This window comes from Melanerpes formicivorus, unplaced genomic scaffold, assembly GCF_026170545.1.
Source record: "Melanerpes formicivorus ecotype bairdi unplaced genomic scaffold, bMelFor1.0.p_v2 SCAF_6, whole genome shotgun sequence".
NCBI lineage: Eukaryota > Metazoa > Chordata > Aves > Piciformes > Picidae > Melanerpes > Melanerpes formicivorus.
In genome coordinates, this window is record NW_027142358.1 from 10,431,000 (window position 1) to 10,453,985 (window position 22,986).

The 22,986-nt window shown below is 36.8% G+C and overlaps 1 protein-coding gene across 8 annotated transcripts in view; it reads right to left on the reverse strand.

The window, feature by feature from the left end:
• CPEB3 (cytoplasmic polyadenylation element binding protein 3) overlaps window positions 1-22,986 on the reverse strand; it is an 87,922-nt gene that overhangs the window by 43,079 nt on the left and 21,857 nt on the right. For 5 of the 8 annotated variants that reach the window (XM_068139643.1, XM_068139641.1, XM_068139640.1 and 2 more), the window contains exons 3-4: window positions 15,601-15,760; window positions 3,879-3,935 (exon numbers count right to left, since the gene is read on the reverse strand). In XM_068139643.1, the coding sequence (XP_067995744.1) occupies window positions 3,879-3,935; window positions 15,601-15,760 (217 nt within the window). The remainder of the gene's footprint in view (window positions 1-3,878; window positions 3,936-15,600; window positions 15,761-22,986) is intronic. The other 3 variants (XM_068139646.1, XM_068139644.1, XM_068139645.1) reach the window with 2 other exon arrangements.

Genomic DNA, 22,986 nt, shown 5'->3' on the forward strand with positions numbered 1-22,986 from the left:
CAAACAGAAGCAAAGACTGCAGAAATGCATGACTGCGGGTGGGAGTTAATATTAGCAAGAGAAGGGATGAAGGACACATTTGAGTTAATTTTGGCAAAGCAAGTTAATTTATGTTCAAGTTTTGCTAACTATGCATAACTTTTAGTAGATATTTACAGTACTAATTTAAAGTATTGTCAATAGATTGTCCCTCTAAGTTCATATGTGAACTTAGTAACTAATAAAAATAGTTCAGTTTATGCCACATTTCCCCTAGGAAAATATCAGTTGTATTTAATAAGGTGCTGTAGATGAAGGTTAATACCTTCATCTACTGCTTAGGTCAGAAGGAATGACAATTAAAAAGTTCACAAACTGCTGTCACTACTTGATTAGAAATACTATTTAAATTAGAGCAATTTCAATCAGAGCTAGCATAGACAAAAGCTATAGCTTTTTCCATTTGCAGAATGTTCCAACTCTACATATTTGCACCTTCCTTTTGTTTAAATGCTCTTTAGGATTATGCTCAGATCTGTATGAATATTTGAACATTGCATTCCTCCACAGAAGCCTAATTCTTGAGAACTTCATGCACCTCTACAATGCAAACATGCTTATTATACACACAGGCAACTGCTTGCGTCTATACATAAACATTACACCATTAATGACAAGAAGTGATTCATAATAATTATACATTTAGAAGTAATTTCTTCTATCTCACTGATTTTATTATTTAAAAGCTCAATGCTTTGAGAAGATGACGATTTAGAGCTTTGTGCAATGATGAACAAAATGGTGGTAGTATGCTCTACAGTAAGCCCTGACAACTAAGCAAGGAACACCTTCTCTCAAACCAAGCAATCCCTTCAGCATTTACAGACAGCAGCTCAAGACAGTAAGAAAAATCCCTAGTTTCAGGAAGGAATTTACTGTAATCAGTTAAGAACCCCAGATGAAGTACAGTTGAAAGTATTGCCATCAAGAATGAGAAGAGAGGTGAAAACACCCCAGAAAAAAATTTCAACCTCCCTACAACACATCAAGTAAGGTTTTTGCATTGCTTTTCGCACAAGCCCGTGTCATCTTCCAGCTTCAAAGTACACCGACAGTGAGAAATTGAGCATTAAGTAATAACTTGTAAAGATTATTACTGTGCCTTTGCAGGGAAAGAGAAAAATGCTTATGTAGCAATGACTATAATAGAATGTGAAGGTTGGATTTGCGGACTCAGCAGACAGTGTTTGGTTTCAGAAATTATATCTACATACTACAAGTATTATGATTTAAAGAAGTTATGTAAGTTCTCCAAACTGTTCCAAAAAGTACTGGAAGTATATATCTTTCAGGGATTTTTATTTTGCTTTACTTATTTTATGTTTTGAAACCCAAACCACAACCATTCCAGGAGCACAGGAAAGAATATTTCTTTGACTAACTTTCCTTAGTGTATTTCCCCATGACAAAGGTAATGCATTACATTAAAATTGCATAGCTCTAAATGTCTCTGTTTCAGCTGCAAACAAGAGGATTTAAGTCACTGAAAGTAACTTTAAAGTTTGTATACTTGCTTTTACTGTCAACTCTTCAAAGACTTAAGAGTAAGAACTGACAGGTTTCACAGTACAGTGACTCTAGCTTCTAGGCTTTTAGTAATAGCCAAAAATAGTATGGCCTTGCCTAGTAAAGAATGGGAGGGAAGAAGAAATGCAGGAGAAAAATATGTGGGAACTTAAGCAGATTTTTGATTTTCACTGAATTTCATTCAAAATATCATCAACTATTTTGCATAAATTAGATATTTATGATTCCAGGCTTATTTAAGTATGTAAACAGACAATATTTCAATAATGTCATAATATTTTAAATACTGGAAATGCATAAATAGGTTTTGTTTCGGTCCCTCAAAAAGCTATACTGATATTTCAGCAATACACCAGGACTACAGCTGCAAAGGATCGTTATTTTCTTCAAGCAATTTTATAGTTGCTGTAAAAATTCCAACTGAATTAATATTTAAGAAAATATTTGTTCCTGTTTATTTCCATTAAAGAGGCAACTTGTTTTTTTAAAGAAGTAGTTTATCTAGCAGTGACAGAAATCAGAATATATTCCTCCATCTCGGATAAAACAGTTGTCCAAAACAAAACGACTCTGATTTTATATAGTACAGTAAACAGTATAGGTTTTTTGTATCAGATTTTCATTCCTGTCCTCAAAAGTCTCCATGAGGCTTTGTAAGAAATACTGCTGTATATTCCATAGAAAATGTCAATTTAGAAAACATAACTCAATAATGCAATTAATCTTCTATCCTTACTATTACGTTACTATTGGTATCAGCTTATTTAAATGCCCATGTCCGAACAAAAAATGCATTCCAAGACCAGAATGCATCTCCAACAGCAGCAGACTGTCCTGTGTAGTATTTACACATACATAACCCCACATGAATGAAGCTTTTAAACTCCTTAATTAAATGGAGTATTTCTCTCAGTTAATTACTTGATTTCACATAATTTTATGTGCCCATAAGAAAATGGGACACATGTTATGACAACAGAAAGTCTAAAAAATATCACCTTATCATCAGCAGTGTAAAACTAAGAAAAAGAGCACAAGCAGAGCCCTGTAAATTCCAAAAGCTGGTGCTTAAATCCAAATGTTGAAGCCCTCACATCTTATCTATTACCATTTTTCAATTCTTCACATGTATAAATTATTTCTTAATTCTGTGTTGTACTACACAATAAACTACAGTTTTCAATTAGACACAGTATACTTTACACAGGCAGTAAAAAGGCAGAACAAACAAATTGGAGAAATTAGTGAAAGAATTTGACACCTGTATTATATTGTAAGCAAACCAGGACATTTCAAATAGTGACTAATTCTTAGGATTAGATGGACAAAAACGGTTTTGATTTGCATAGTTCAGTTCTACATTATTCTGGTGGTGCCTAACATCCTATCTCTACATGATATGGGGCTGTCTCTAGAGTTTCTAGACCCATTTTGGCAGGATTTTGGAATGCAAATCATAGAACCATAGAAATGTTTATGTTGCAGAAGACCTTTAAAAGTGACTCCAACCATTTATCAGGTACTGCCAAGTCTGTCACCAAACCATATCACCAAGCACCACAGCTGCATGTCTTAGGAACGTCTCTGATGATGATGACTCTACCACTTCCTTGGGCAGTCTTTTCCAGGGCTTGATAATCCTTTTGGGAATTAAATTTTTCCTAAAATCTGATCTAAACCTTCCCCAATGCAACTTGAGTCCGTTTCCTCTTGTCCTATTGCTTCTTAACTGGGAAAAGAGGCCAACCCTCATCTCACTACAGCCTTCTTTCAATTCATTATAGAGAGCAGTAAGGCCTCCCAAAACATATGTTCGTGTAATCTTTCAGTGAATTTCAGCCCCATATTTTTCCCTCACTCTTTAGGTTTCTAAACATTGTCTCTAGGCTTGTTTACGTAATGATTTAGGGAAGTCAAAGTAAACTCCATCACTCAATGCAATTGCATGCAAAACTTGTAATTACTCATCCTGAATACATCAGAAGAGGTATCAGAAACTAAACTTACAGATTTAACACGTACACACACTCACAAAAGAGGAAACGACAGAAATTGGCTTGCAGTATTATCTATAGCAGGCATTACAAAGCTTTCAATGGAAGACACAAAGTTATTGGTCAGCTAATATAAAGAATCACCAACAGTACCAATAAAAATCAGAGATGACTGAAGTATGAAAATAATTCTAAGTGAATGCACATAAACTTCTATGCAAATGTTATTACACATATTTATGTCTGACTGTACAGCTATATACACAATAAATGCAAGAAAACAATGATGATATTAGTCACTAGATATTAACAACTTACTATTAAGAGCCATAATATTGTCTGTTCCTGGATGATGAAAGTTTATTCCCATACGTCCTGCAATGTAAATAAAAGCTATTTTAAATGTTTTTATTTTAAAAACTGAATTAAATTAATTAATATGAAAAGTTGCTAAAGGGGATGAACAGACAAGGTAGCCAAATCCTCCATCTGCTGAAGACAACTTCCCAAGAATACACATTTACAATATTTACCACTGTAGTACCTTTACCATTGTGCAAAAAAACCAAAAAATAAATGGATGGCCTCAAAGTTCAACCTTGCTGCAGACAGCAGACTTGAAATAATGAATACATTAAAATGTACAAACATTTACACCTAATTAGGAAAAATAAATCCCTGTTTTCCATACTACCTGTGTAACCAGAAGCTCTCACTGGAAACAGGGCGCTTTCCCTGACTTTGCATTCTTCCCTAAGAGTCTGCTATCACTTACTATTGGAGATCAGATGCTAAGTTAGAGGAAAGTTGGTTGCCATGGAATACAAGGATACTTAAAAATCTAGTATCTCTTGACCCATATTCAAATGATCTCTGCTGGTGCCAGTTTCCGGGAAGTTAGAGGGGTAGTACCAATTCTTGGTGAGATTTAGCAATTGAAAGGTTGGTTTAAGAAGATCCCTGATGCCTTCAGGAACAGCAAGTGGGAACAAATTTGCACACTATTACTTTGTTTCAAAGACTACTTCACGGAAATCTGCTTTTATCACCAAAGCAAGAAATGAGCCAACTCAACTGCCGTTCAGATTAATTTTACTTTTAGATACTATTTAACTGAGCTGAAGTATTGAAAACACCCCGAAGAAACTGTTACAGGACTTCAACTACCACCCCTCCACATCCTCACCCCAAACCAATATGAAAGTCTCTGTGTGGAAAAAAAATTTAAAGGATTGTTATAGTCACATAAAGAGTTATGTCAATTAAGTAGTGTAAGTAACTTAAGTTACTTACAAGTGGTGTAATCCATTTCATATGTTCTTCATACCCTAGATTTATGGTTACGTTTAGAAGTTGCAGTAAACGTAAGCTGCCTCCGTAACGGCACTCAAATATGGGAGCTCAAGACCCACTCACTATACTGAAGAACCTATATAACCATTAAGTTGCTGTATTTCTGCAAACCCAAGTTTTAATAAACAAGCTTTGCCAAAGCAGAACCAAAGCCAACCTTTTCCAACATTTTCAGTTCCTATTAGTAAGTTAAAGCCTTCTATTTCCACAGAGACTGCTGTGCGGTAATTAATATTCTTTCTGCATAGACGCAACAAGACGTTTGAGTTCACTTTCTGAAACCAAGTCAGCAGCAGTTTAAGCAAATATGTATTTTTTTTCACATTATAGTTTTCTTTATAGTTTCTTTAGAGAAACGTGCTACCACAGCAAGACTCTGAAGCAAACAGCACCTCCAGAAAGAACTGGGGGCAGAAGGAAGGTAAATAAAATTTCCATTTTTACTTGCCAACTCTTTGAGCAAAGCTTCTTAAAGAGATCTTCATTAACTACTTCAAATTTCCTAATTACAGACGTAATTCTCCTACATATTTTCACATTGATCTAGCACTGCAGACACATTAAAGCTGCTCTTTTTTTCCAGTTAGTAGAAGCTTGTGCTAAAATATTTCTGAAATCTTGCCAGGTTGACATTAGTTCTCTTTTCCTTAACAGCCTGAGGTTACAGGCATTACTTGTAAAGAAAAATGGTCTATGTTATAATCTATACTTGTAAGCTTGCAATAGAAAACAAACAAACAAAAACCCTCAACCTTGCTATGAAAAAAAAAAAAAAAAAATCAAGTAAAATGTGAATGTATAATGCTTGAATGGGCCCTACTCTATTCCCTTCCTGAAGCTGAAATTCTGCTGTTTGACCAGCTTCAGAAATAGAATCGTATCTGTGACATCTGGGTTTGTTTTTTCCCTCCCTCCAAGCTGTCACTGGACCAGGTGCTGCTTGTGTGACATTTTGTCACCTGCCCTTGGCCTGCTATTTTTAAACAGTTCTTGTCAGCTTTCTTTTAAGAGGAGCAAAAAAATACAGAGCATCACAAGCAGAAGGACATGTTCTCATACTGAGCTAAGCAACAGTGTGGGATAATTCTGTGTATCTTCAGAGATTCCCAAGTACAATTCTACAGAAACAAAATCATGAAATATTTTTGAAACACACCTGTATAAAAAGTATTCAAAACAGACTGGTAATGCACCAACCATAAGCCAATTAGCTACCAATAATTATATAGCCTTAACTACATTTGAATATCTTGCTGGAATTTTTCAGCTGGGAAAAAAAAAGAGGCCATATACAGATTACAAAACTGCATAACTAAGGAACAAGAGGAGAGCACAAAAAGGAAATTACAAATTTATTCATTTCAAGATGCAATGTAAAACTGTGAAATTTAATCACTTAAGAAAAGCACATTTATGCTACCTGAACCTGCAGTTCACTGAATTTAAAAACCAGGAACCCTTTGAGTAACATCCCCTGTACTTGTATTTAGTGTACATCTGCCATTTTCGGTTTGCCTATCTTGGTTTCATGACTATCTACTGATTCTGTTTTCCATCAGGTACTTCTCTAACGCTGTTAGGCTACAACAACAACAACTCTTTTATGTAAGTCTTTTCAACTCCCAATTTAAAAAATAAAACTCTGTTGTATATTACTTGTTCTTTAAACATTTCAGAGTATAAATGAGGATTTAATGACTCTTGTGTAGCCCAAGCTGCACTTTTGCATACTCTATGTAATAGAATTGCTTAGATTCTCTCTCATAACATTTAGAAGGACTTTTCTGGCTGGACTCTCAAGAATGTGCATCATCTCACTCATATCAGAAATAAGATATTAAATAGAATTTAATTTCACAGCATTCTTTGTAGAAAGCAGTCATTATTTTGAAACCGTTTTGAAATATTTCCATTATCTTAAGGATTTATATCATTTCCCCATATAAATCTCTCCATTAAATGCTTTGCAAATAGATGGAATTATCTAGACAAATAATTAAACCCCAAGTTACATTAAGATTTTTTAAAAAAAAAAAGGCACAGTTCTACCACTACGGCAAGGTTTTTTTTGACACTGTCTAGTGCCAGGCTTGCATATAGCAGTCCCTTAATCTCAGCTTTAAAATCCACTATTTTTAGCAGATATTCAGGCTTATGAGCTCAATCTTTTTACAACTCAGTGTAAAACTGATCTTTGATATCATCTTTGTATATATGTGCTGGCATTACCATTATTTTCCCATGTCTGAAACAAACACCAGTGATTAACCACTTACAGATATAACATTATTGTCTTTAAGGGATATCTGAATTAGTTTTCTCTTTGTAGTCATTTTCCCTTCCTAAGTGTTCTATGTTTTTTTGAACTTGTGAAATTCTAATCAGCCTCTGGAAATGAATGCTCATTCAGTTAAGAATTTTCAAGATTACGGTTACCTATTCTCATCATTTTCATGTTACAAACAATATTCCAAGAAATAATGTTCATTGGTTATATATTGAGTAAAACTTCTTGCCCTGATATATATACCTCATGATTTTCACCACGATTGACAAGATTATACCAATTCAGTAATTGGTATTTGCTGGGAAATAGCAAAGCTGGCCTGTTTTTGACCTGTCCTGAACTTACTGAGACCGAGAACTCGATCTCACATAGTTCTAAAGATCATTGTTGATATCAATTAAAAGTTATGAGTAGAGGTTCCAGTGACAAGGTTAAATGAAAGTGGCAGCAGAACTAGGTCTGCTATACTTCCTTAGTAATAAAACCTCCTTTATCATTCTTATCTCCTCTATCAAAGTCAGTGCCAACAAAAGGCATTAAAACCCAGCAATAGGTATTTTGATGGATAGAGATAGCAAGTGAGGTAGAACAAAGCTGAGACACAGAAGTGCGAAACTTAAAGCAAGATCAGTATTCCCTCAAACACAAGATTATCTTGACTCATATTTACTCAGGAGCCTAGAGCACAACCTAACACATACTCACACACATCCCCATATTGCATCTCAGTTTTGAGTCTGCCAAAAATCACAAAGCGTGTGTATGTGTAAGAATTGCACTGATTTTTAGCTAAGTAGTCTTCAGACCATTCTCTCTCCTCTTCCCCAAAAATACAGATACCTGAACCTAATGCTACAGCTGAGTTCCTAGTTCCAAATACATACCCATGCTTGTACTTTAAAAGCAAGACCTGATGTACATAAAAAGAAATCTGGCTTTACTTGCAAGGGATTAGTAAGTATATGTACACATGTAGTAGTTCTAGAATTGTACTCAGAAGAGCAATATTGATACTGCTGGTGAGTTTGGAAGGAACAAACCAGTATGGAAGTGGAATTTTCCATTAGCAATCTACGCTAAAATATACAAACTGTTCAAAAGAGTAAGAGAAGCTATAAAGAAAAAAGAAAAATTAAAGGGGAAAAAGAAACATCAATTCTGTGATGCCAGTCTTCATTAATAAATTCATGTTAAAAAAAAAAAAAATAAAGAGAAGGAAAACCAGGTATCTGTATCACCACTCCTTACACTAAATCAAACAAGACAATAAAAAATTAGACCAGTCCTGCCCCAAACACATCCATCAGGTCAAAGACAAGCACATGCTAGATGCCAGCAGAATATCAGAAAGCATGATTATCCAACAGGATCACTGAAGAAAGCTCCTAGATTCAGAAATATCAATGGTTTAATAGTCATATTCTGTACTGAAATAAAATATTGAAGAGGATTTTCTTAAATAAGCAGAGTTTCAAATGGAAAAGAAATGCTGTTTCTATTAAAAGCATTAGCTTAAGTGGCCTAATTTTAAAGAAACAGCTGTCTCCTCGCTCCAGTTTCTATGTGCCTTTACAGAAGGTGTCTGATGAGCATTGAGATTTTGAGAAATGCTGTTACAATGCACTTTTTTCTAAAGGAAGTCTTGCAAAAAGCTCTAACTGGGTGGCACCATTTCTAGGACTCAGATGACATCTGTTCTATTTGCATGACCTTTGTGTTCAGCTGCTGACTGCAAACACAAATATGATCCATTCACCTTCATGTCTCTCAGGTCATGAGGCAAACTTACTGTTTTGCTTACAAAAAGTTTAACAATTAGAGTTAAAAACAATCTAGTTGCATGCATTGGAGTTAAATGAAGAATAAGTAAAGGTTTGTTCTATATGTATTACAATATTGCCTATGTAATCTTCAAACAATGCTGTCAAGTCTCAAACAAAGTTTATCACAGGAAATCAACTTTTAATTGGTTTTCATATGAGCTGATACACTCTTTGCAACAGTTAAACAGTAGTAACCCAAGTAACTTCACTTTTCTGTTGTGGAGATATATGGGTGTAATTCACATTAAGTATTAAAAAAACAAGGCAAACAAAGTTTCCTTGCAGTTACTGTTTGTCTCTGTACTCATGTACATTCCTATTCATTCTCAACCCATCTCAGAAGAACAAGTTCCAAGACAGCCAGGGAGCATGTACATTCCACTGAAATACTGTGACATATCAACACATATTCTAAGCATCTTTCTACAGTGTGACATCCATTATAATAACTTTTAATAAAACCTTCTTTTGAACTTCTCCCTGCACATGTGTGGTCCCCAAAGACTCATTCCTTCAGATGTATCATAATGACAGTGTATAAAGAACTTCAGAATTTTTGTTAGTTCAGGCTTTGCACATTACAATGTTTGTTGCCACTCATTCAGAATCAAACCCAAATATCACACTTAACAGTAAATTTAAAGTATTTCATAGGGACAGGATTTCTCCTCTCAATTTTGTATTCTGATTCAGTTTCATGACCTGTTAGCAGCACATATGCATGGCATATGATCCAACACAGATTAAATACTTCAATTATTTAAAAACAGAGTAAGGGCAGCTGCTAGTTACTACTGACCAAAATATATTTTATACATCAGAATGCCTATGTTTGTGTTGTAATGCAATAGTTTGACACAGATAAACACATTGCAACAGTGACATATTACACCACAGTCAGGAGACACAGAGACACTGATGTAGGAAAGAAATGTTTTAGTCAGTAATAAGTAGCAGTATGCAAATACTAACAGGTTATAAAATGCTGCTAATATATCCTTTCCTCATTTAAGCAAAACTCTCTCCCACACTTTTGTAGCATATAACATATTTTATTGGCAACTCAATGAGGCCCTGGGCAACTTCATCTAGTTGAGGATGTCTCTGCTGACTGCAGGGAGGTCGGACTAGAAGAACTTTGCAGGTCCCTTCCAGCATGGACCATTCTATGATTCTATGAAAATAAAGACGACAGTTCAGGAAAAACATCCATTGCACACTTCTGTCATATAGGCCTGGTTATAACTGACACAGGGAACACCTAGATATCCTTGGCCACAGACAGTAATTTTCCAACTATACCAAGTCTGGTGATAAACCATGTCCCTTAGTATCACATCTCTGCATTTTTAAACACCCCAAGGAATAGGGATTCAATCACCTTCTTGGGGAGCCTATTCAGTGTTTCAGAACCCTTCCAGTGAGAAAGTTTCTTCTATCCAGTCTAAACTTCCTGGGTACAACTTGAGGCCATTTCCTCTCATCCAAGCACTTGGTTACTAGGAAGACGAGACCAACACCCACCTCACTACAACCTCCTTTCAGGTAGTTTTAGAGAGCAATGAGGTTTCCCCTCAACTTCCACTTTTCCAGGCTAAACAACCCCAGCTCCCTCAGCCACTCCTTATAAGATCTGTTCTCCAAATCCTTCACCAGCTTTGTGGCCCTTCTCTATGTCTTTCATGTAGTGAGGACCCCAAAGCTGAACACAGTACTCAAGGTGTGGCCTCACCAGCACCAAGTACAAGGGCACGATCACTTCCATGGTCTTACTTGACACACTCATCCTGATACAGGCCAGGATGCTGTTGGCCTTCTTGGCCACCCATGGATGCTGCTGGCTATTGCTCAGACAGCTGTCAATCACTCCCAGGTCTTTTTCTACTGGATAAATTTCTAGCCACTCTCCCCCAAGCCTGTAGCACTGCATGGGGTTGTTGTGACCCAAGTGCAGGATGTGGCACTTAGCCTTCTTGAATTATCAATCCAGCCTCTCCGGGTCACTCTGCAGAGCCTTCTTACCCTCAAGCAGATCAACACCCCCTCCTATCTTAGTGTCATCCCCTTATTCAGATCATTGATTAAGATATTAAAGACAACTGGCTCACACAACTTGTGACTGACTGCCAAGTGGATTTAACTCCCATTCGCCACCACTCTTTGGGACTGGCCATCCAGCCATTATTTTACCCAGCAAAGCATCCACCCATCCAAGCCATAAGCAGGATGCTGTGGGAGAGACTGCCAAATATTTTAATTTAAGTCCAGGTAAACAACACCCACAGCCTTTCCCTCATCCACTATGTAGGTCACCTTGTCATAGAAGGAGATCAGGTTAGTCAAGCAGGACCTGCCCTTCATGAACTCATGGTGACTGGCAACTTAACATAGATGGATAAGCTGGTAATTTATCCAAGTCCAGAAACATCAGAGCTAGGTATCAAATCTCTCTTAGAACAAGAAACACTGAAAAAGAACTTAGCCACCCTAGCTCTCCTAGGAACAGAGCACTAAGTCAGCCTGCCAGTTAGACTAATAAGTTATCATTCGCTCAACAAAAATAATTCAGCATTTCAAAACCAAGGATCAGTTAGTTTCTGCTGCACTAACAATCTTTCAGCCTTTCTCTTGTTCCACACTTGAAAGCAATACCCCCAATAAAAGTCACTTAAGCACACACTCTCTCAAGGCCAAGTGGATCATGGTTTTAAAGAAACTGTTCTGCTTTGGTGACCTTGAAAGAAACGCAAATTCTATGGCCTGCAGGATAAAGTCTGATCATATCTCAGATTCAGAGAAAGTATGAAGATTCAGCTACTACAAACAAGAGGAAAGACACTTTTCTTTCTCACCCCCTAAGCTTCTCCACTACCTCAGCTGAACAATGTAGAGTATGAGGAACTTGAACCCCAGAATGAGAAGAAAGTATCCTAAAACAACTTCAATTTTGTCTTTACATCTGAATCTTTTATGGTTAATCCTCCCTTCCCCATTCTAGAGTCCTTGCTGTATATCCCAGATAATTATTTTTTGTTTCAAGCATATGCCCTGCAAAAGGGGCTATGTTTTAAGCAAAGTTTCAAACTTTAGATAAAGCAACTGCAATATTTTATTAAGATATACATGCAGTACTTCTAAAAATGCATATTTGCTGAAGACTTTGCTGCCAGTAGCAGACTGAAATGATCCCAAAACATCAGCAGTGGTATTATAATACGTACTAGAGGCTGCAAGACTCTTGTAGCTTTTCTAGAATTAAATCTTTCTGTATTTTCAAAATCAGAGGCTTTTGGTACTCATTCTTTTACTCCTTTTATGTAAAAATTAGCATAGTATATTATATGAAAGCACTGTCAGCTAAATTTCTTTGAGAAAACAAGATTACTTTATCAAAAGATGAACAATGTAAAAGTAAATTGAAAGCCATCTCATTATTTTTATCTGTCAGTTTTTTGTGATTGTTTTACTTTCTAACTACAGAAGAAGAAAAAATAACAAAATCTAAGAGATCCTCTCTTGGTCACAGTCACAGAAGAAGAATGGAAGATTTAAAGGGAAAAACATGCTCAGTTTACCATGAAAGACAAAGGAGGTAAAATAAAGAGGAAGTAGCTCTGAGATTTGGTTAAGTTAATAAGACTTAAGAAAGAGCAGTCAAAATTTGGCTCAAGAGGCATTCGCACAGGAATGTCTGTGAAGAAATGAAAAAAATCAAGCTACATAACTAATATATAAAAAAAGAAGTCAAGATGATAATAAATGAAAATGTGACATTGATTTAGAAAACAACCAAAAGCTGTCACTTTCTCAAGGTGATTACAGACTAAAATGTGCTCCCCTACTTTAAAGGAGAGAGCCACAAGAGAGTGGGTTAAAGAAAAAAAAAGCGAGTTTAGAGGACAAGATTAAGTAAACTCTGAGGAATGTACAGAGCAGGACAGCAGCTGAAAACCTGCATCTTTGGTAAAAGCAGAAAGTACAGGGTAAGAGTCAAGACAAATTGTCACAGAAAATGCTACAAAAATGAAACAGGAAAGTGATTTGAGGAGTGGATCAATATTTGCAGAAAACCAGTTAGGTTTTTATGAAAAGGATTCAGTTAAGAGCAACATAGATCAGTTTAACACAGAGGAAGACAAAATATATTGGAAGAGAGAATGAAAAGGAGCCCTGAAAAAGCCATTCCTATGAATACTGCTAGTCATGCTGCATAGTGTGAAAATAGGAGTAGAGGAAAGTCTCCTTCTCTGGAGACTTTCAAAACCCGCCCGGACACATTCCTGTGCAACTTGATCTAGGCAAACCTGCTTGAGCGAGGAGCTTGGACTGGATGATGATCCCCAGAGGTTCCTTCCAAACCCTAGTGTTCTGCAATTCTGTGAAAGTGCACACTAGGTCAAACCACGGCTGGAGGTTAGCAAAGCAAGCCTTACAATCACAGGGAGGAGGAAAAGAAACGGTCACAAGTATATAAATGGGGGGGAAAAAAACATCTGGCAGAGGTAGAGATAACTAATAGTAAACAAGATTTCTCCAGCAGTTACTGGACTGGAAGCTAAGCAATGAGACAGCAAAGACAAATAGATGAGCAGCACTGGCTGAGAAAACAAGACAGAAAGAATACATCCAGTAAGTGACAAATGTTTGCTGGACAAAAAGTAAAGCTAACAGTCCCCCTGGTGAATGGGAAAGACCAACTCAAACTTTATAATCAATATCCAACTCTTTTTGAACAGAAAGTAACAGTTCCTACTGCTTTCAAACACCCATTTAAATTAGTCAGTCTCCAGTGTAAACTGACAATCTACTAGAGACCAAAACATTAAGTTTGTTTTGGAAAGGAGAGTTTTCTTTACAAAGATACTTAATGAAACCGAGAATCTAATTTCTACCTCATGCAAAACACAAACACGAAATAGCTTTATGACACTCAGCTACAGCTGTGGAATATGACACAACACTTAGACTAGCTCAGCTGAGTACTGGAAACTATTGCTGATAGAATGATCAAGCAATAAAAATTATTTTATGTGCTAATACTCCAATTAAAAAAATAGGGAGACAATAGAAGCATAAGCAAAATTCCACTTACAAGTCCTTTTTTTCCCCCCCAGACCAACACAATTTCTAATCCAACCTTTCTCAGTTTTTTTCCATGCTCAGGTTCATATGTAAATTCCATGTTTAAAAATTAGTCTCACTGTGTATATATAAATAAGTACTGATTTAAAACAAGAAAACAAAACAAATCCGCCATGAGAGTTTTACCTAGGTTATAATACATTCAATAAGATACAATAAATACTTTACTAACTACTAATTTGGAGAGGGGTTTAATTTATTTTTTAATATCAGCCACATGAAATGCACATCCACAGAAATCTCAGTTTTGCTGAGCTTGTTTTTAACACTTATTTTGGAGGACTGTGTCAGTATAGACATGAGTCTGCATTTCATGCCATTGTAGGCAGCTGAATAATGGTCATGGGCACATGAAGACTACAGCACAGCAAATTTCAAGATAGTGGAAAGCAGAGATTAAAATGCTGAGAGTACAGAACCCAGTTTGGTATGGCTGTAAAAAACTTCTGTACCCAGAGAGATAGTGAAAAAGGCAGAAGACCTTAGACCAAGCTAAACTGCTTTTCCACATGTAATATATAAACACAGAAGGAAATCAATGAGGCAGTTCTGATATCACAGAAGTATACATACAAGCATTAGCACAGGAAGTAGCATATATAGGTATATTTCTTCTGTAATGGTGTTCCTTTTCTGTTAGTTCTGTGTCTCAACTTAGAGCCTGGAGATCACTTCAGTACTTTCTTTGTATATGGCTTACTTACTAGTTTCAGTATTCAAAGTCAACAAGAACGCATGTGAGAAAAAATTTGTATTTCAAACTGAACCCATAAAAGATAAAGACAGAAGACTGTGAAGCCCTATCAGGAATATTTAGTTACTGAAATGCTGCCACAACCTTTCAGTCTTGCAGTATAAGCCAAGTGTAAGAAATGGTTCCATTTCCAGTGCTACACCTGTTAGTTTAGTAGCCCAAATAATCAAAGATCTCCTGACACTTAAAACATTTCATAGCTTCTCCCCACAACTGAAATACCAACCAAGGTACATTTTTTCTTCAAAAGAAACCTGAAACAACTGTAGAGAGAAAGCTTGATACAGTAGTCATTTTATGATCCTGTAGGCTAACAGATAATCTAAAAACAAGAGTAATACTAACTTTGAATAAGATGTTGGACATAGCAGTGGACTGCAGTTGCACTACACACTCTCTGAACCGAGCAACTGCAGTACGGGATTTGCAGCTGTGTAATTTGCAGATACATAAAATCAAGGTTTGGAAATGCCAGTTGGATAGTACTACAATTCTGCACTCCTAATAATTGTATAAACATTTTACCTTATCTTCCTACAGTAAAGATGATTATCTTAAAATGGGAAAACAGAAGTTTCACATAACTGACAACTCATTCATTAGCAAAAAGTTTATAGCAATACTGAAAAGCTGATTTTTGTTTAAACACCAAGCAAGCATGGACATATGAATATTCCTAACCTGTAAAATGATTCCTCCACATTATATCAGCGAAACTCATTGGTGGGCCACTGGGAGGGTAGTGTTTACCTTTCAGAGGCTCATGATCAGTCCTTATCATATCCATTAAGGAATTTTCCAAAGAGTGCAAGTTAAAAGTGTCATAGGGCCTATTCCGGTCCTGAAAGAAAAGAAAAAAAAAAAGGAAAGAAAAAGAGGAAAGAGAGGCTGTTAGAGAAAAAAATCATTTTCTAACATAGGTTTACTTATTATTTAATAAAACTCCAATATCCAGCTCTACACTTTGTCTTTACAGAACTTTATGAATATAAGCTCTCACAATTATAACCTTCATTTTGCACCTGGTCCTTTCACCAATACTTTTACAGAAAGAGGCTTTGTAATACTTCTGAAAGTACACAAAGTTAATTCTAAACATTATCATTTAAATAATGAGTTAGAAATAAAGCAATATTAATGTTTACATGAGAGAAGTGGGTTTCAGACTTTAGAGATTTTTTTGGTTTACAGTTTGTTCAACTACCTTCTGTCAAAGCAGTGCTCAAGATGCCAGCAAGCACATTTGTTCCAGAAAATATCAAGTGAGTCTACAAATGTCTACCATGAATCTTACAGGGTTAAGGAAATTATACTAGATGCAAGACAACAAAAAGCAACACTTTCTCATGAGGGCACTCAAAAACCTGAACAAGGGTTGGTTTGTATTGTTTGAAAATCTCATTTGAATAAGTAACATTAAGGGTACTCTGTAAAAGTGAGATGTATTTTCAAACATAAACTACATTGTACTTGCAAGTGTAAGTGAGTCCTGGTTTCAGAAGGGTTCTCAGTCTGATGATGGAGGATGGCAGCCCTTCATGTTTCTGTGTCTGACATTGCTCAGTGCTTCTCTTTGCAATGGCATCCTACAGTGTACTAAGAAAAGTACGACCAGCAGGTCTAGGGAGGTTCTCCTCCTCCTCTGCTCTGCCCTGGCAAGACCATACCTGGAATACTGTGTCCAGTTTTGGTCTCCCCAATTCAAGAGAGACCAGGATCAACTGGAGACAGTCCAAGGGAGAGCTACGAGGATGACTGTGGGAGTTCAGCATCTCTCTTATGTAGAAAGACTGAGAGACCTGGGGCTGTTTAGCCTTGAGAAGGCTTAGAGGGGATCTTATAAACATCTATAAATATCTGAGAGATGGATGTCAAGACGAAGATGCTAGACTCTGCACTGGTGCCCAGTGATAAGAAAATGAACAATGGGTACAAGCTAGAACACAGGAGGTTCCACCTCAACATGAGACACTTTCTCTACTGTGGGGGTGCTGGTGCACTAGAACAGGCTGCCCAGAGAAGTTGTGGAGTCTCCTTCTCTGGAGACTTTCAAAACCCACCTGGATGCTTTCCTGTGCTGCCTGCTCAGGTGATCCTACTTTGGCAGGGATGATTGGACTCAATGATTTGTGAAGGCCCCTTCCAACTCCTAACATTCTGTGATCTTTAATTTGCTGTAGTTCAGCTTTTTTTTTAAGTAACAGGGGACAAGAGATAAGGGACATGGAATGCATGGGACAGCATAACAGAACAGCCCCTTGTAGTTACTCAGTTTCTGATAAACATATTTTTCTTAGTCTCATCACTATCTTACTTTTCTTTACTTAAAGCACACGTATGTAAAAGATGGTATTTTTTTTTCTTTGTTCATTATATTATTCTACAATTAATACATTCTACTGTGCAAACTGAAACCTTCATTGTAATATGCCACCCCAAATTCCTGGAACAGTGTTTTACCCAGGCTGATTATTACAAAATAATTGTCTTGCTTGCAAGACTAAAATTTAAAATGCACAGACAAGAAGCAGCAGTGTACATAGGAAATGTAAAGAAAGCTTTATCTTGGCAATTATTATTTCTCTTTAACCCTCTTTGTCTCACACTGTCTTTAAATAAAACTAAAGGAGAGAATGAGTTTGCTGATATCATTAAACTTTATATTATTATTCCTGTTCTGGAATTCAAATAAATATACATTATTAAAAGTTTGCTGTTACAGAAAGCGCTGAAATACAAAATCTTCTTACTGCCAAAAATCTCTAGTTCCCACATTCTGCCTACCCTAAACTGAAGATCTAACTTCCCTTCTCCAACATGCTGATTTTGTATTTTCTAAAAGTGGCCTAGCATTATTTTCTTCACACATTTATTTAATCTATTGAGTAGTTTTTGGCAGTCAAACATGAAAGCCAAAGAATAATACTTGATTTCTGTTAGAAGCTATACTAAGCCCTAAAGTTCAAATGAGCTCACTGATTTTCAGTTTTCACAGTTGATTGTTTTTATGTCTTCTACAGCTGCTTAGTATACTGACATTTGTACACTGTATTTAAAAGAGTACTTGTTCACCTAATCCAAGCAGATCAACACATATGGAATATCAACCCAAATTTATGCCCAGGATACTGGAAATAGATCTTGGGGTGTGAGGGGGAGGATAGGACAAACCCAAACAAAACCAACCAAACAAAAACCAAACCAACCCACCCACCAACCACCCACAAACAAAACAACACATGGGAAAAATAAACAAAAACCCACACAAAACACACCCCCACATACACAAAAAATCCCACACATCCCCATTAATACAAACAACAAAAAAAAAAAAGGTAACTTCATTTTAATTTTGTTAAAATAACCCACTTGTAATACATAGTAGAAGAGTTTGTTTCATTCATCTTCTTAAAAGAAATGCAAAGCCAGATTGAGAAGTGTAATTTTGATGTAAAAAAGCCCACACTAAAACGCAAAAAAAAAAAACACCCCAGAAACCCACCACAAAAATCCATTCTTGTGACATATTAGTAACCTTATTAAACAGGATCCACATTATTCCCTCAAAGCAAGGATTTTTGTTGACGACTTCTATTTTTCAGTCAATCAGTCCCCTGATCTATCTTACAGCTGTAGCAGAGCTGAGCTGGCAAAACCAACACCAGCAGGAGAGCAAAAGGGCAGGACTGTTGCTTTTGCCACAGTATTTTTTTTCCTCCAGCTTTAAACATTCCTGAGATTACAGTCTTAGAGGTCAGAAGGAGGGAGTTCATAAGAGGACACAGCCTACAAATGGAACTTAATTGTCCTTCATATATATAGATGTGTGTGTGTATGCTATATTTTAAGTATGCTACTACAGCAACAAATTTCTGAGAGGTCCTACTTTGTTCTATCACTTCCCAAGGAACCATGCAACAAGGACACACGTAGAAAAATAGGGAGGAAAAATTCATAGCATCAAAGGCAAGGCTACACAGGGCATGTGTGCTAGAATGCAGAATGTTTCTAACTTTTCAGGGCACACACAAACCTGCAATATATTTTCAAGATTAAATCAGACCTACACTGGACACAGAAAGATCAACTTTAATCAAACCCCTTTACCTAGGGAATTATAACACTTCCCACTACATCACTTAAGCAAGATAAATCAAGTAAACAAAATTTAGGCACAACAGATTTTTACAAGTATGTTTTCGCACGTGCCTAAGTGTAATGCACACTGACTACAGAATTGGTAGCATAGGTAATAAAACAAACAAGTCAGGGTTAACATTCTAACTCCTACCTGGCTCCTACCATCTGGCTACTACCATTTTTCCTTAGTAGCTTTCACTTCAGCAGTAACTCAGTTGTGCTCCACAGATTTGAAGGTTGTTTCCTAAATTCAACAATTTCCTTCAGGAAGCCTGGAGCTCTGCATACGCACAAGATGATCCTTCCTTATTTCTCAGCATGAACAAGTCCACCTGGTTCTGTGAAAACTGACACTGCTCCATCTCCCGGATTTGCCTCTTGCATTGTTTCTACACGCTCTATCTACTGCCAAACAATTCCCACAATGGAAACATTCATAAAGGTCCTTACTAGCACATGAAAATTTTGCAGGGAAGTTCTGGGACTAGGGCTAAGAATGGAAATCAAAATATAAAAATACAGAATGATAAAGCAGACTTGAAAAAATAAAATAAAATTGGAAAATAAGTTTGACCAGCCAACAAGGCTGGAAAATCTGCTGGCATCTTCTACAGAAGACAAAGATCCTAAAACCTACTTAGATAAGCCACGTTACGGACAAATGGAATGTACAGCTAAAAGGCACTTTCTTGGGCTAAGCAGCAATCATTAAGTTAGCCAAAGATTAAAGTCCAGCCTGTCCATGTTGGATTGCACTTTTGCTGTGTACAAGCAGCAACTCCTTCCTTGTCAGCTGATAGTGTATACGGCAAGATATTTCAGTTCTTGCATTATGCTCATCTTGAAAGGAAGAAAAATAGCTTATAATAATAGCTACTAAAGATATGGGTCTCAGAACCTAAATTCTCAGCCCTTTGCTCTTATCTAAGTGTTCATCTATGGCACAGATTTCCCCAAAGTGTACATGTTGAGCACAGTGAGAAATTACAAACGCATGTGCAGGACCAGATTTCTGAAGGATTACAAAGGGAAACAGACCTTCAGCTGAAGCTGGGTGTCAACTGTCTACCTTAAAATGTCTTAGTTGTAAGAATAATTAAAAATGTAACAAAATACACTGTCTATTATTTGCCTATTTAAAAAAAAAAATCTCAGCACACAAAACAACAAAGCAACCCACATATCAAAGGTCAGTAACTCTGCCAAAAAAAAACCAAAACTACAGAATCAAGACACTAAAATAAAATGAGAAAATACAATAATTTGCATTTTTCATGCATTTTACACTTGGGTGCATAGGTATTATGATAGCCTTTAATTACACAACCATAATTTTCCAGAGGTCTCCAGTCTCCATCCAATACACATAATTAATCAAAACAGTGCTTTGAAGAGGTTGTTTATCTCTAGAACAGATGCTTGTGTTGCTTATTCCAGGAGAAGACCAAGGTATAATCAGTATGTCAGCAAATTCCAGGAAGGGAAAAGACATCCTGTAAGTTACCTTGATTATTAAACAAACGCTACTTAGTGGCACCTGAAATATGCAATTGACATGTATCTGTATCACCTGAAATCAAAAGAACTTTTCCCCTTTGTCATATCCTGTAATGTGGTGTGCTTTCGTCCTGCCCCCTTCAAACTCAGGACATGGGCGTGTAAGGGCAAGGCATATCTAGGTACTACTTCAGCTCCCTCCCAATAGATGCACAGATTTTGTCTTTACTGATAAAAGGGAAGGGCAAAGAATGAGAAAATAATAGGACATTATGGATAACAAAGCCAAGACTGGATCTATAGCTAGGGCTACAATAGGCATTAAGTAGACCTTAATATAACCTGGCTATCTCACTACCTCTTTCAGCTTGAACAGGTAGCACAAAGTAATTGGAGATAATGAAATAAAGGAAATTACCAACATATCCCATGGCAGAAAACTTGAGAACAGCTCCTTGCTCAAAAACAACCCTGAAGCTGCACCTTTTTCTTCTGTCCCTTATGGGAGCAGGGACATTTGACCACTGAGCTGATTAAACTACAGTCACAAAGTGAAAAGTTTCACCCTGAGAAAGCACGATATAAAAACTAACACACTGCCCAAGCCTAGCTATCATCCACACTAAATATCCTCGACCATGTAGTTTCCAATGCATTGAGTCCTTGTTGGAATGGTCATCTGCACCTGTAGCACGACATGCACAATGAGCTGAGAGATACATCTGATCTGCCTAATTTTTAATATGCAAGCAGCAAAACCTCAGGCACCTAGACACTTCCGAAGATGCAGTTCCCTGTGTCTATATATTTCAATTCATCTGCTAACAGGAAGCGTCCAAGCTTCCTACATTCTGAAAAATACCTCACTTTCAGTAATTTATTTCAGTGTTCTGCATTTCCATGCTGCCCTAGATTTTCAAGCTTTCTTCACCAGTATGTGGCACAACACAGCCCAACTCTGACAAGCAACAAGATGGCCTCCACTCACTGAATTATTAACTGTTTCAAACAGAATACCCAAGCCCCAGTTAGGATCACAGAAGTCTCAGCATTTTTACTTATTACATTCTGGGACATTGTATCTAGCATTATGATCAGACGGAAGTGAGATCCTGGGGAACAGCTAAAATTCTTATAGCTTAAAGAGCCTTCTTATCAACGCAAACTTCCTCACTGTGGTCATGGCTGCGTTTCATTCTTCTGTGACTGACATAAGCCTGGATTTGGCTGCACAGGATTGCTAAGCATTGCCAATTAAAGATGAAGTCAATGGAAGCACAGCTTTGAATAAATACAGGGTAAAATGCCAGCACTGTTTTAAACTGGACTTGCTTGCTCTGTTCTAGCACCCACAGCAGGGCTTAGAACAGAAGGAAAACAAGTTTGTCTTGCTCCAGCATCCTGATTCAAAGCTGGGGGTGTGTGGGGGGGAAGTATTACTGAAGTTCATCTTGGGACATGCTCAATCTGCCATGATGGTGCACATGAATGATCACATATAGCAAGCTCTAAATAATCACTGAGCAGTCTTTAGCTTCTAGCAGTTTCAGCTGTGATGCAATCTCACACACATTCTCAGTTAAAGATTTTTTAAATACACAGCTTTGAAAAAGATAGGGGATCTGAGAAACATGGTCACATGGTAAGGCAAAATGATTGCTTTGCAAAAGAATCAAAACCTGTAAATGTCAAGTGTTGCTTCCTTTGCAGCTTGGTGTTGGAATGCTGCCAACAACAACATGACTGACAACACAGATGCATGCAGCACAAGAATAACCAGAAATTTCAGTAATTGTTTTTCTTATATTGGATTTTATAAAAATCATACAAAATAAATTACATAAAATGGAGGGGGAGGGTGGGTGGGAAACAGGGTAACTGTATATCCATGATAAAGAACATTTCAAGGGAGCTACTAGCACTGTCTAAATGGAATTTTATTTTAATTCCTCTTTGGTTTTTGATCTTTCCAGTTAATTTTGGATAATACTCAACCAACCTGGATTTATTATGCTCCTTTACTTTCTTATGTTATTATTGCTCTTGGAATGCCCAATGAAGAAACTTCTCATACACTTGTCTTTTCTTACTATCAACTGTAGCATATTTAACTTTCACAGGTATTCAAAAGTTCACTGGGCAAAAGGTGACTTTTGTTAAGCTTGTTCAAAAAGCATCTAAGGAAAATAAGGACACTTAATACAAGTATAAAACACTATCCTACATAAATTATGGAAATATTCTAATATAATTCTAAAAAGATTCCAGAACTCTAGCTCACAATATCTGAGCATCTTGTGTGCCTTGTACATATTTTTATAGATAACATGCAAGGACTCAGATTGAATCTAAAGCCTTCCAAGTTCAACCTACTCAAACAAATTTTCCACAAAGAAAGGTAAAGACTGTATCCAAACTTTACCCCCTTAT